At 42.6% G+C, this 15,611-nt stretch overlaps 1 protein-coding gene across 1 annotated transcript in view; it reads left to right on the forward strand.

Moving 5' to 3' along the window:
* Positions 1–15,611, forward strand: part of LOC147122066 (cystathionine gamma-lyase-like) — a 66,522-nt gene that overhangs the window by 22,796 nt on the left and 28,115 nt on the right. The window contains 6 exon segments of the mRNA XM_085982783.1: positions 1,586–1,681; positions 4,678–4,787; positions 9,399–9,432; positions 9,435–9,529; positions 11,614–11,671; positions 13,035–13,112. Of these exon segments, the coding sequence (XP_085838909.1) occupies positions 1,586–1,681; positions 4,678–4,787; positions 9,399–9,432; positions 9,435–9,529; positions 11,614–11,671; positions 13,035–13,112 (471 nt within the window).

The raw sequence follows: 15,611 nt of genomic DNA on the forward strand, positions 1-15,611 counted from the left end.
ACTTAAATGAAGGGACCAAGTGTAATCTATCCAAGTTTGCTGAGAATACAAAGCAAAGTGTGAAAAGTAAGCCATGAGGAGGACACAAAGGGATGTAAACTGGTTGTGATTGGACAAGGTGGCAGATGATCTGGGGAAGTATGAAATTATCCACTTTGGTAGAAAGAATGAAAAAACAGAATATTTTTTAAAAGGTGAGTGACTAGTAAATGTTGGTATTCAGAGAAATTTGGGTGTCATTGTACATGAATCATGCAAAGTTAACCTGCAGGTACAGCAAGCGATTAGGAAAACAAATGGTATATTGGCCTTTATTGCAAGGGTGTTAGAGTATAAGAGTAAGGAAGTCTTGCTACAATTATGTAGGGCTCTGGTGAGAGTTTTAGTCTCCTTCCCTAAGGAAGGATATACTTGCCTTGGAGACAAAAGTTCACTAGATTGATTCCTGGGATGAGAGGGCTGGCTTATGAGGAGAGATTGAGTAGAATGGGCCTACATTCTCTGGAGTTTAGAAAAAGGAGAGGTGATCTCATTGAAACATATAACATTCTTGGAGGGCTTGATGGGGTAAATGCTGAGAGGCTGTTTCTCCTGTTTGGAGAGTCTAGAACTAGGGGGCATAGTCTCAGGATAAGAGGTTGGCCATTTAGGACTGAGATGAGGTGAAATTTCTTCATTCAAAAGGGTTGTGAATCTTTGGAATTATCTACCCCAGAGGGCTGTGGATGCTCAGTTGTTGAGTATATTCAAGACTGAGATCGATAGATTTTTGGGAATCGAGGGATATGGGATAGGGCAGGAAAGTGGAGTTGATGTCACAGTTCAGCCATGATCTTATTGAATGGCTGAGCAGCCTCGAGGGGCTGTATAGCCAACTCCTCCTATTTCTTGTGTTCTTAAATCTGAAGTGATCTTGACTGATTTGCTGGGTTCTAGTTGGGTAGGGAGTATGAATGCATCATAGTGTAGGGATGTCCAAACTCTCCTCTTAAAGGGCCACTTAATATCTTGTCATGAATTTGAGGATTCCTTTTGTGAATTTTCTTGCTTTTATAAAGTATTTATTTAGCAACTGAAGTATTAAGGACCATCTGGCTCTGATTCCTATCTATTGGTTGATTATTGTGGGATCTTTTAACGTTTTCAATGCATATTCATAAAATGTCAGCACTGCTAGTGTGTTCCACTGCCTGCCTGCCCCTATCCACTTTTGGACAAGGTAAAAGATGGCAACCCCACCAGTCTTATTTTTTAGCAGGGTGTTACTCAATGCAATCAAGTGTCCGAATCCTAGCTGATTTTTCTTTTGGTTTTCTTCCAGTCCTTAGCCACAGATGATGTCAATTGTAGTGCTGTAATTGTTAACCTGGTTGAGAGCTAACTCCATATAGTCCAGAGACTGAACCGGAGACTTTCCTGGTTTATATGGCTCATTGCCATACTGGACATTACACTTGCCCACTGAGCCATGCAGAAAGCATATTTTGGCGAAGGTTTATGAATACAGCATTCTAAAAATACTGCACCATCATATCTTGCATTGCATTTTATTGGGTAGCTCGTTAACTTTTTTTTCTTTCTGCAGGTTTAGCATTTGCTTCTGGTTTGGCAACTACGATGACAATTGCACATCTATTGAAGTCTGGTGATAACATCATTTGCATGAATGATGTGTATGGAGGTATAGTTTGCATTCTTTATTGGGATTTATTCAAGAACATAAAGGGAAATTTTTAACTCCTTTACCCAGCAGAAACCAGGTGGACAGGCAGTTAAAATGAAGCAGGAGACTTGTTCGCTGGCCTCCTGCCAACCAAGACACCAAGGACATCTGCCCCATGCTGGTGGGGTCCTTCTTTAGTATACAGATTGAATCCTGATGACTTCATCGGGACCCGACTGCCATTTTAACACTGACCTGAGCGGGCGAGCAGCTGCGGATTTCCCGCCAGGCTGAAGCAGACTGAGCACTGAGAGAAGAGGCCCCTCAGTTTTTTATTTTTTTGTGGGGCCTGAAGGAGCAGAAGAGATCCCCTGTGCCCCACAAAGTGTAGGTCTCCTCTGCTCCATGCAACCCCCCCCCCCCCCCCCCCCCCCACCCCTTCCCTTCTCAAACCTGCCTCACAACCCCTGTGCCCACATTTACTTGGTCTGGCTAGTGTCCTCGGAGCTGCCCAGTTTTAATGGCCAGGCAGCCACTTCCCACCATCTTCCTGGACGTTTTGGTCAGGAAGCTGGCCAGCGACATATTAATAAGGCTGGGCCTCCCGCTGCCTCTCCAGATGGGCTGGTCACTAAGACTTCACTTTTGTGTTCAGACCCCGAGACTTATTGAAATACTAGAAGGTCAAGCAAGATCCGATCAAGCGGTACTTTATTGAATTCGAGCAATAATATTTGCAATAACTATGCACTTAACTATGGATTATTTGGCAATATCTGTGCCCTTGCACACGTTTGGCCAATACATACAGTCACCCTCAGTTGATCAATCCAAGTTGGTTGTAGGTCAATGGGTCTGATTCACCCGGCAGGATCCCGTCTTCCTCTTGGCTGTGTTTCCCGTCTGTGTCCAGAGTTCAGAATTCATTACTTTTTATAGGGTCTCTGTGTGCATGATCACTCACTAACCTGCTCAGAGATGATTTGGTTAGCAAACCCTTAGGTCATCTCATATTTGTTTTCTGGTTCCTTGATTAACTGCCTTGTTTGTTGTGTTCACAAAGTTCAATTGGGCCAGACTGTTTGCATAGCTTCAGGGTTTTTGCCAGCCTTGTAGTCTTACTTTATAAAAAAAATTAAAAAAATATATATATGTGTATGTATATATATATATTATTTCTTACAATCCTGCCAAGTCTCCTTACATCACTCGCTAGGTTCTTTCCTATCCGGGGAGTTAAAACTTTCTTCCCTAAACATCTGCCATCGTCTTCGGCCCCCATCACAAACTTTGCACCCTTACCAACGATTTCATTACCTTCACTGACTACTCATAATCTCAGTCCTATTCGATCCTGAGCTGAGTATCCAATGCCATATCCGCTCCATCTCAAAGACTGCTTACTTCCATTGCCTGTCTCTACCCCTGTCTTTGTCACCTATAGATGTAACTATTCCCACCCTTTACCCTCTGTAAACTTCAGTGGATCTAAAACTCTGCTGCTCCTGTCTTGCCTCAAGTCCTGCTTTTGTCCTGGCTGGTACACATTGGCTTCCAGTCCCCCAACACTGCAACTTTAAAATTCTCATCCTCTTTAAATCCCTTCATGGCTTTACCCCTTCCTACTTCTGTAACCACCTCCAACCCCTCAGCCTGCAGATCTTTCTGTTCCTCTGACTGCTCTCTTGTACATTCTCCCCCTATGTTTGCCCCATCATTGACAGCCATGCCTTCAGCTGCCTAGGACCCATGCTCTGGAATTATTTTCCTAAACTCTTCTATCTCCTCCTTTAACTTGGCATTTGTTTTTTTCCATTGCCTCTTTGGAGCACCTTCTGACTGTTGTGATGTTAAAAGGTACGGTAAAAATACAAGTTTTTCCCTTTTGTCTCTATTTTACATCCCACTACTTCCCTTTCTTTCATTCCTTTCCTCCCTCATGGCCCTTTTTTTTTCTTGCTTCCCACATCAATCTGACTTCTCTCCTTTTTTGAGACCTGCTTTCTGCTCCTTTGATCTCCTCCCCATCCAACTCCTGACTATTCGATTACCTTTCTTTGTCATAGGCCTCGGTGGCCATTAATTTCACTTTGCATAAGCAACATTCCCTTCCCCTTCAAAACTGCTGTACTCTCCTCTCCACAGAAAGCCTACCCTCAACCCCTGTCTTCTTAGCTAGTCTTCTTGGCTAATGCTCAATATCTGATCCAGTTCTACTTCAAACACCTCTGTTTTGTTAAACTGCTTGTATGACAATAAGTCATGGATGAGTCAGAAGTTTGTCCAGTGAAACATAGGGAAAACCACAGCCATCTTATTTGGTACCCACCTAAGCTCCAAATAGTTCCCTGATTGCACACCATCTGGGCCAGCCTGAGGGAACAGTCTCGCTGTGCTGTTTGATCCTGAGCTGAGCCATATTTGATCCCGTATCTTGTCTGTCACCAGGACCACTTGCCCTTATCTCAAAAAAAAATACTAGGGTTGAGTTAGTATGAACATTCATAAATTGCCTGCTGCTATATTGAGTAAATGAAGTGGTAGCTTTATTTAGGTTTGTACTTGAATTTACAGGTAATCTTTACTGTTGGGTGCCATGAGTTGTCTCTGACTACATTGAATAGGAAAGGATGGGGGGAAATTGTGGAGGTGGGAGGTTTGGGACAACATTCTGAGTTCCCAATACTTAAGTGGAAAAGTGCTGATTTGATGCTAGGTGCCTCCTTGCAAGGAGGGAAGGGAAATTGGAGATAGCATTGAGCCAGGCTGTTTTCATGTACCTATTAGCTGACTTGAATAGTCTTAGACACTTGGAACCTGTGAATGATGCATAATGTAAGATAGCACAGAATACCCAGGGAAGGGGAGAATGTGGCTGTGTTTTTTTGTTGAGGTGTCTTGTAAACCATGGCTTGTTGCATTATCACCTTGGTGGAAGGAAGAAGGATAAAACCTTGTTATAACTACAAAACATTGGAAAACTTTCTGAAGGCATGTGTAACCTTGTATTTCAGGTACTAACCGATATTTCTGCCAAGTTGCATCTGAAATGGGATTGGAAACCTCTCTTGTTGACTGCGCATCATTGAAGTGTCTGGATGCAGCTATTAAACCAAACACTAAGGTAACTGGGGGTTTGCGGGAGGCAGAATATGTGTAAGCTGTTTTCCGTATCTTTCCACCTAATCACTTCCCTCATTTGATGCAGCTTAAAAAAAAAAAAAAAAAAAAAATTGCATGAAGTTTAAAGTATAGCTATGTGCAATTTGAAGTCTGGAGATCAATTAAGGCCTAGGAGGGATTTTGGGTTAATTAATAAAGATCTTGCAATAAAGTTAAAATCGGTGCACAAATGGCTATTATAAAAGCGAGTGGAGTGGTAGGATGCTTTGCCAGGACGATTAAATATAAAAAGAAAGACTCTTTGCTCTGTCTCCTTTTTATACATCAGCCAGTGAGGGATGGGGAGTCTGCAGGCTGAGATATGAACATGTGTAATGTAAGAGACAACCTATAGAATTAAATTAGTCTGTTAACAAAGGTAGAGTGGTGTACTTTATTTTCCATGTTTTGAGAAATTATACGAAACTGAATTAATTTCAATGAAAACTAAATTTGTTCAGTCCTGTTGTCCCAGTAAGTGGCTCAAGAATATCATGTGAGACTTGAGTTTGGACATGCCCTAAAGCAAAACACAATGGACGGATGGATTAGTCTGTCTTCTGGAGTGTAGAAGACATGCATGTGGGGGAATTAATAAATTTACAGTATTACCCACACAAACAAGGGGTCTCATTGTTACAATCCTTGGGTCACGCTGTCGTATGACTAGAAATCAGTATTTGTAGGGAAATGGTGTTAGGGAAATTGATGGGATTAAAGGCTGATAAATTCCCAGGGCCTGATAATCTACATCCTAGGGTACTTAAGGAAGTGGCCCTAGAAATAGTAGATGCCTTGCTGGTCATCTTCCAAAATTCTATAGACTCGGGCACAGTTCCCATGGATTGGAGGGTAGCTAATGTAACCTCACTATTTAAAAAAGGTGGTAGAGAAAAAATGGGGAATTATAGACCGGTAAGCCTGATATCGGTACTGGGGAAAATGCTAGTGTCTATTATAAAAGATGTAATAGCAGAGCACTTGGAAAACAGTGACAGGATCGGACAAAGTCAACATGGATTTACAAAAGGTAAATTGTTTGACTAATCTACTGGAATTTTTTGAGGATGTAACTGGTAGAATAGATAAGGGAGAACCAGTGGATGTGGTGTATTTGGACTTTCAGAAGGCTTTCGATAAGGTCCCGCATAAGAGATTAGCGCGTAAAGTTAAAGCACATGGGATTGGGGGTAAGGTACTGACTTGGATAGAGAACTGATTGTTTCCTGTCTGTCTGACAGAGTTGGAATAAACGGGTCTTCGAGTGGCAGGCAGTGACTAGTGGGGTACCGCAGGGATCGGTGCTAGGACCCCAGCTATTCACAATATATATTAATGATCTAGACGAGGGAACTAGATGTAATATCTCCAAGTTTGCAGACGACACAAAGCTGGGTGGGCGTGTGTGCTGTGAGGAGGATGCCGAGAAACTCCAGTATGATTTGGACAGGTTGGGTGATTGGGCAGATGCATGGCAGATGCAGTATATTGTGGACAAATGCGAGGTTATCCACTTTGGTGGCAAAAACAGGAAGGCAGATTATTATCTGAACGGCAATAGATTGGGAGAAGGGGAAGCGCAACGAGACCTGGGTGTCCTTGTGCACCAGTCGCTGAAGGTAAGCATGCATGTGCAGCAGGCGGTTAAGAAGGCAAATGGTATGTTGGCCTTCATAGCGAGAGGATTCGAGTAGAGGAGCAAGGATGTCTTGCTGCAGTTGTACAGGGCCTTGGTGAGACCACACCTTGAATATTGTGTGCAGTTTTGGTCGCCTTATCTGAGGAAGGATGTTCTTGCCATGGAGGGAGTGCAGCGAAGATTCACCAGACTGATACCTGAGATGGCAGGAATGATGTACGAGGAGAGATTGGGTCGATTGGGCTTATATTTGCCAGAGTTTAGAAGAATGAGGGGTTCTCATTGAAACTTATAAAATTCTAACAAGACTAGACAGACTAGATACAGGAAGGCTATTCCCGATGGCGGGGGAGTCCAGAACCAGGGGTCACAGTCTAAAGATAAGCAGTAAGCCATTTAGGACAGAGATAAGGAATTTCTTCACCCAGAGAGTGGTGAACCTGTGGAATTCTCTACCACAGAAGGCAGTTGAGGCCAATTTATTAAATATATTCAAGAAGGAGTTAGATATATTTCTTAAGGCTAAAGGGATATGGGGAGAAAGCAGGGACAGGGTACTGAATTTGGATGATCAGCCATGATCTCATTAAATGGTGGAGCAGGCTCGAGGGGCCGAATGGCCTACTCCTGCTCCTATCTTCTATGTTTCTATATTGGGTAGCAAGGGCAAAGTCCTGATTGGAGGGAATGTGGGGTCCGCTTACAGGAAGAAAAGAAAGATTTGCACTTATATAGTGCCTTTCACGACCAGCGGACATCGCTAAGTGCTTTACAGTCAATGAAGTACTTTTGAAGTGGAGTTGCTGTTGTAATGTGAGTAGCCAGTGATGTTGAATACAAGAGAATATCTAGTGCAGACACAATTTTAAAGTTTAAAAGAACTATTACTTGATTTGTATGAGCAATATAAATGTAGAATTGGAGGATTTTACGGTACAGTAGATTTTTTTGTCCCATTGTGCCTGTGCTGACTCAGAATTATCCATTTAGTCCCATTCCCCTGGCCTTTTTCTTTCTTTTAAATGGGTGCTGCATTGGCCACTCCCCTTATTCCTATGCTTGTTTTTATGTACTGTTTCAGGCTTTATTAAGTGACTAGCAGATCTCCCATGGCATTGCTTACAGTAAGTCAGATATTTTATAAAGGAAGGAGCATTATATAATGTAATGCACAATGTAGTACTGTAATGTTATGATGAAGCTGTGCCCCTTTTAAGGCTACAAAGTGCAATTGATGGTAAACATTCAAAAGTTGATTGTTCCAGCTGGGGATTAGAATCCTGGTTTTACTTGAGGGAAGGTAATTTAAGGGCTGCAGATATTGTGGCCCTGGTGTTTTCCTGTTCTGGATGATTCTTCTGTGTGGAATGGGAAACTATATAGTTATCTGGAGATACTTGAGAGACTCAGCCTATTTCCACGAGAGCAGAGAATAATGGATGTTAAAATTCTGAGGTTTTGGAAGGAAGAATAAGGAAGACTACAATTCTAACAGATATCCCATGGCATTGCTCTATGAATCACTGGCTGCTCTGAATACCTTTTTTCTTTTTACACTTTTAAAATGGAAGATAGTTGACTAGACTGTATTAGGGGTTTGTAGAAGAGTTTAGTAGAACTGGGGTGGGGTACTTGGGCTTGACAAGGCTGTGATGAGGGTGCTGAGGTTTTGTACCATACAGCATGGTCATGTGTTTAGTAGCATAGTGAGGGGTTGTTGGAGTAGCACTCAGGAGAGGTGGGTTGTCTTGGAAATTTGCCAGGAACATGGTGTGAGATCAGATCCTTGAATTTGCTTGTATTAGGGTGGAGCCCTGGAGTTTGGAATGATCTCTAGGGGCAGCATCATTGACTGGGGAGGTGGTTTTTCAGAACTTGGGGTTGGGGGGGGGGGGGGGAGGGGGGTAGTTCCTGGGGGTTGTTTGTATTGGATGTGGCATCCCAGGTCTATTGGTTCTGGGGAGGCATGCACCCATGGTGTCAAAACTAAGGAGTGTTGTCTGGGCTGTGGGAGAACTGGAGAGAGGTGGTCTTGGGGCCTGTCAGCACTGAGGATGTTCTTGGAGTCTAGTAAATTGTTGTAAATCCCAGGATCTGGCAGCACTGGGAGTGGCTTCCATGCTTAGCTGGGGTTGGGATAGGTTGTGGGATCTGATGGCCCTGAATTGGGAAACCCATGAAGATGGGGCAGGAGGCACCAGGCCTGGGGCTATTGGAAAGGATAAAGACTGGAAGATGATGGAAATGGGCAGGCAGACAGGAGGAAAGGGTAATATCTTTAGAATAAACCGTACTAATTCATTCTAGTGGTTGTATTGTGGTGGAGGAGAATAGGCATAATTTAAAAAAAATAATTGCGGAAAAGGGATACACAGAAGTTCCACTGGAATCCCAGAGCCTCTTGAGAAGTCGACCAAAATGTATTCCTGATGTTTCCTTGAGTTAATCGCACCCAGCAGTGACTTCCTCACTTCAGCTCTTCCAAAAGCTGTTCAGGGACATTACAACTGAAAGGAGGATTAGGTCATTCATAGTTTCCAATAGTTACAAGAAAGACTAAAGCTGGAGGAACTTTGTCTGGTTAAACTAAGAGAATATATTGTCTGTACATGCCTGGCGGCCTTCAATATAGACTAGGCCAAGACAAATTTCAATAGCATCTCTACCTGGCTGCAAAATACTGAAATGCAGTACTGAGCTGGGTATGGTAGCTAATCAATCAGCTAAACTGCCCGATCATCCCAGGCTCCGAGACTTTCATAGGACGACCCAATAAACAACGCAAGATCCATTTTGTTCTCCGTCATAGCCTTTGAGAAACCAATAGCCTGCACTACCTTTTTCTCACTTCCCCCTCCCTCAACCCAAAAGGCAAACAGGAGTGCCCCTTTGGAGAAACCTCTGCCTCTAATCTGTTTGTCGTTCTTTTCACAGCTTATCTGGATTGAGACTCCTACTAATCCGATGATGACGTTGCTGACATCAAAGCTTGTGCAGAAACTGTACACAAGCGTGGAGACATCATTCTGGTAGTGGATAACACCTTCATGTCAGCCTATTTTCAGGTAATGGTGGTGGCCCACAAATAGCCAGGCTACTGAATCTAAATTTCAAATTGCTTTCAATCATTTGGCATGGGTTAATTTCTCTTGACTGGAGTATCACATTTTCTTTGCACATGGTTCTTGGCATGTCTGACTCTACATTGTTCAGTAAAATTACCACTGTTACTGCAGTGATATGTCCTGCACTCTAATTGAAGGGCATATTTTTAAAATGATTGTATACAAACAGTTCATGCTATCTGACGAGGACACAAACATGGAACAATAAAGCTGCTTCATTCTACTGCTGTTGCAGAAATAGCTGCACCACTATCCTAACTACATTCTACAAAACATTGTGCAACTGTAAAGCTTTACATATTACAAACTTTACCGCTTCATTGGTCATAGAAACCATTACATTTCAATCAATAATTTTAAATCCAGGCCTCCTTGAGAAAAGGATTTTGTTTACTGTTTTAAGGAACATATGATGGCATTTTGCTAATTTTAATAAAACTTGCCCATAATTAAATGTTAATCATTTTACAGTCTTTGAATGCATTTTGACATCAAATCCATTGCTGAAAGGGCAGAAAAAGACCCATTTCAGTCCATCTGCTCAGTCCCAGACTTCAAAAACAGAATACACAGTTCGCTACCTATGTCCCTCAATGTACTTTCTCACCAAATGGCTGACCAGCCCCTTTTTTTTAATTATCCGCCTCAACTGCTTTACTGGGCAGTCCATTCCAAACTTTCACCATCCCCTGTGTAAAATAGTAAAATATCTGATCTGTGCATTCACCTTCCCTCTTTGAACTTCATATCTTGCCCCTCTCATTGTCATTCTTGGGGTCAAGATAAACATTCTTTTGCTGATGCCCTTTAGAATCTTCCAATACAGGTAGAACGTCCCGAATCCGGCAACCTCAGGACCGAGGCCGAGCCGGTTTTTGTTTTTTTCCGGACTTCGGAATGTGTTTCTGATGCCCGAAGTCCGGAAACGCCCGAGCCCAGGTTCCGGTTTTTGGTAAGCCTCCCTCAGTGTGTCTGGATTCCCGAACATTTTATGGATTCCGGACCCCTGCCAGCAATTGTCCCGAGTCTGGATTCCAGAACTCCGGATTTGGGACGCTCAACCTGTATTTCTGACTTCTCTCTTCGCGTAAACAAACTGTTTCTGTAGTATTTCCTTGTAGCTCAAGTGTTTGCTGCCAAGCATTAGATAGCCTTTTGCTGCATCTTTTCCAGTGCCATGATGTCCTTTCTACAATATGGTGACAGGAGCTAAATACAGTTTTCCAGAAGATGAACCAATGCCCTGTATAGGATCAATATCTCACCCTGTAATTTGAGTTCTATTCCTTATACCATACAATCCAGAATCCTATTTTGAAGAAGGGTTCGACCCGAAACGTCGACTCAAATTTCTCTCCACGGATGTTGCCTGACCTGCTGAGTTTTTCCAGCGTTTTCTTTTGTTATTTCGGATTTCCAACGTCTGCAGTATTTTGCTATCATCCTATTTTCTTTATTTGCTGCTGTCACACCGTGGGTTTAGGTGCAGAAATTAGCCATGTTTTGTGCTTCTTGAAATTCAGCTGGAAGTGCATGTGTGGATGCAATTCAGGATAGAATCAAGCTTGCCTGTGGTGCTGCTACGGTTAAGTAGCCGGCCAGTGTTTTCTGTTTAGATTACATATGTAAAGTACCAACTGCTTGAAATACCGGAGGATATCTATACTCCAGGAAGAGGTCAAATCCTTCAGGCTGTAAAGTGAGAAATTTGGGCTGTGGAAGCAAAAAACAAGATGTGCTTTGGTTTCTGGGATATTTTGTTTCAGCTGGTCTCATTAGACTGGAGTTGACCATCAATCCAATGTAGAATCACCAACTTGGTGTGGGAGATTTGCGCCAGAATTTGTGTATTTACAATTGTGGTTGGGTGAATGCAGCCTTGCAGTATAACTGCTGTTTAACCAATCTGGGAATTGGAAATTGGTTGGATAACCCCATTTGAAATTATTATATCTAATTTAATGTTTCATTTAAAAGGAAAAATGCATGTCTCCACAGCAATAATCTTTCTCTCATTTCTTTAGCGCCCTTTGGCCCTTGGTGCTGACATCTGTATGTATTCTGCGACAAAATACATGAATGGTGAGAGCATTTGGGATTTAAATAAAGCGTTATATTTGCAGTTTAATGTTATGATCTGACATCTGAAAGTGAAATTCTGCTGTAGTGTATTGATCTGTTTAATGTGTTTGTGATATGTATAAATGGTTGTAACCATTTGAATTGCTATGATCTCCATAAGGATTTCTTCCTCCCCAATTTCCAGTTTTCAAATGGCAGCAGTTACATGATTAAGTAGTGCAATTTCAAAATCTATATCGCCTGCAGCTCAAAGCATCCTGTGCTGCAACCTCTGGTTTTTCTTCTTTTTAATAAAAATTACCGAACTTGCCTCTTGAGTTTCTGAATTTCTTTTCTATTTTACTTAATATTTGTGGTCCAGCGCTGTGTATTAAACTTTATGGCTGCCAGGCCTGCTTTGTGACTCTGGTGTCTGCTGCAACCCTGGTTGCACTGATTTTCTCTGATGTATAATTCCCTTGCAACCCTCCCCTTCTTGGTTTGCTGTTTTTTTTTTAAATTCCTTTCTCGGCCCTGCTCTTCATATCCCTGTTGTGCCTCATTGGTTCACTTTAGGGCCCTGCTCTTAAACCCTCTCATTACGCATCTGTTTTCCCCCAGTTGCTGGCCTAACTCTCAATCTCCATTGTTCCTCTTTTTTTTAACCCTCTGTCCCACCTATTTTGTTTCATCCCTTTTCACCTTGTGTCTTTTTAGAATAAAAGCCCTGTGTTCTCTTTTTTTTAAAACACCTGTGCCTTTCCTTCACACCTGTTTCCCATTATCTGAATGCCTGCTCCCAATTTCTTTCATTCTATTGCAATTTCTAACACTTTTTTTCCACCTCACTCACTTTGACACGCCGAGCTGGGCAGACACGCAGAGTGCCGTCTTTCGGATGAGATGTTAAACCGAGACCCCGTCTGCTCTCAGATGGGCGTGAAAGATCCCATGGCACTATTTCAAAGAAGAGCAGGGGAGTTCTCCCCAGTGTCCTGGTCAATATTTATCCCTCAACCAACATAACAAAAAACGATTATCTGGCCATTAGCACATTGCAGTTTGTGGGACCTTGCTGTGCGCAAATTGGCTGCTGCGTTTCCCACATTACAACAGCGACTCCACTTCAAAAGTACTTCATTGACTGAAGTGCTTTGAGACTTCCAGTGGTCATGAAAGGTGCTTTCTAAGTGCAAGTCTTTCTTTCTTGACCTAAAATCTAAGTATCCCAGTCCACACATCCCTACTCCCCACTACTGCAACCCCCTGCAGTACTTGGTATCTTATTACTTCCCTGTGTGTCTTCAAATGAAGCTATTCACTTGAATAACCAGTGTGTGTACAATACTAAAACCATTTAAAAAATGTTTTTGTAAATTTACAGGTCACAGTGATGTAGTCATGGGCTTGGCCTCTATGAATCGGGATGACCTCTATGAAAGATTGAAATTCTTGCAAAATGGTAATGATTTACAGCTCTCTAAATACTAGGTAGATGCAGTTGGATTTTGAGTGGAAAACAAGTTAAAATGTTGTATAACCACATGTTAACTGTTCTCCTGTGGCATCGCTCATGGTAACTGATAATACTGCTCTTCCATAGGACAGGATTGTTCTACTGTGAAATACACAACGCATTCTTCTGGTCAGGTTGAGGTTAATGGTTGGTTTGGGAATTTTGCAAATTGGCATATGCTTATCAGTTTCTGCTCCAAAGCACATAGCATTTTAAGATTACTTGGCATCTATACAAAAACATGATATCTATGTGCAGGTATGTAGTTTTTAATATATTAATGGATCTGCTGTGGCATTGCTTGTGCTAAGTCTGAAGTGCTGTTTCAGAGTTACAAACAGTTGGACCATGTAATGCAGAATGTATTCTGCTACGGTCGAGCTGTGTTTAAGATCAAGTAGATCATCCCTTTTTGGACATCAGGTAAAGTCATATCCTACAACTTCAACTGTGCCTGCCATTTAACAGACAGGCCTTGGATTTACCCAGTTAACTTTATATTAAGAAATACAGCCATAATCTTTAATGTCATCAGATGGAAGAATCAGGGTTATGTGTAGTATGTCGAGTGGGTGTAAATCTTGTGTTCTTTACCCTCTAACACTATCCCTGGCTGTGAGGTTTGATTCTTGTGGCAATTGCTAAGGATTCCAAGTCTGGAGGGAACTAGCATCCATGGCCTGTGCTCTAAGCCTAAACAAATGAGGAGGCGATGATCTAATTTGATAAACTGAAACCAGAAGATAAAATTAGGGCTAAAGTCTTCTGGGGTATGGAACGGGTGCCCCTGCACACTCTAAATGTCGCCTTAGTAACCAATAAAATGGCCGTGGTGAGATACTTGCTGTGCAAGGAGTCCAACAAAGTGCATCTGAGGAGTATGGCCTTTTACAAATCCTTCCCTGTCACTGTACATAATCTGTGGAAGCACTCTTGCAATCTGTTTAAAAGTCAGATGGGCCTTTAATACTGCAGTAGGAGTGTGATGCTTCATTTTTCTATGATACACTGCAGTAGTGATATTTGAATGTTGGCAGAGTTTGGTTTCTAGTAATTTGTTCAGGTTTTCAGTAACTGACTTTTTTTAAATTATTCATTGATGGGATGTGGGTGTCGCTGGCTGGCTAGGCCTGCATTTAGTGCCCATCCCTAATTGCCCTTGAGAAGATGGTGGTGAGCCGCCTTCTTGAACCGCTGCAGTCCATATGGTGTAGGTACACCCACAATGCTGTTAGGAAGGGAGTTCCAGGATTTTGGCCCAGCGACAGTGAAGGAACGGCGATACAGGTCCAAGTCAGGATGGTGTGTGGCTTGGAGGGGAACTTGTAGGTGGTGATGTTCCCATGCGTCTGCTGCCCTGGTCCTTCTAAGTGGTAGAGGTCGTGGGTTTGGAAGGTGCTGTTGAAGGAGCTTTGGCAAGTTGCTGCAGTGCATCTTGTAGATGGTACACACTGCAGCCACAGTGCGCCGGTGGTGGAGGGAGTGAATGTTCAAGGTGGTGGATGGAGTGCCAGTCAAGCGGGCTGCTTTATCCTGAATGGTGTCGAGCTTCTTGAGTGTTGTTGGAGCTGCACTCATCCAGGCAAGTGGAGAGTATTCCATCACACTCCTGACTTGTGCCTTGTAGATGGTGGAAAGGCTTTGGGGAGTCAGGAGGTGAGACACTCTCTGCAGAATTCCCAGCCTCTGGCCTGCTCTTGTAGCCACAGTATTTATATGGCTGGTCCAGTTCAGTTTCTGATCAATGGTAACCCCCAGGATGTTGATAGTGGGGGATTCAGTGATGGTAATGCCATTGAATGTCAAGGGGCACAATTTTTTTAATCTATGGAATTCCCCAGTGTACCTATCTATCCAAGCCTGGTGACTTGCTCCTTTATGTCCCTGAATATCCTTGGACATCAGTTAAATTTATGCCATATTTAATTGATCAAACATGGATTGGTCTAGCTTTGGACCCTTGGAACTTGTAATAAAGTGGTTGTACTCCATGGCTGCTGCCTGTGATTCTGATTGGTGTAGAAGACTGTAGAATTCACAAAGCTGCTGGTTCATTTTATTTGGGTCTGTCTACAGCTACTCTGCCCTATTAATACCCACTGGGATTGTTGTGATTGCTATAGCTGCTTCCACTTATTCTTCTAACCAGATATCATCTTTCTTTATCTTTCTGGTCAAAACATATTTTCCTAGCTCTCTGTGGTAAACCACTGTTTGTATTCCTGTTTGTCCTGTTTGTATTCCACTGTGTACATGCCTGGACATGCCTCGGCTGACTCCTCCCACAGGTCCTAGTATAAAGGTGACTGCTCCCCAGCCCTTAGTATCATGGACCGGTCGACCACGCGAGGCAGACCTCCATTCTGTTGTTAATAAAAGCCTTTGGTTACTCTTCTAACTCTCAGTCTTTTATGAGTAATTGATAGCGCATCAATTTTATTAACA

Source organism: Somniosus microcephalus, chromosome 3 (assembly GCF_052327205.1).
Source record: "Somniosus microcephalus isolate GS21.2 chromosome 3, FLI_Smic_1.0, whole genome shotgun sequence".
NCBI lineage: Eukaryota > Metazoa > Chordata > Chondrichthyes > Squaliformes > Somniosidae > Somniosus > Somniosus microcephalus.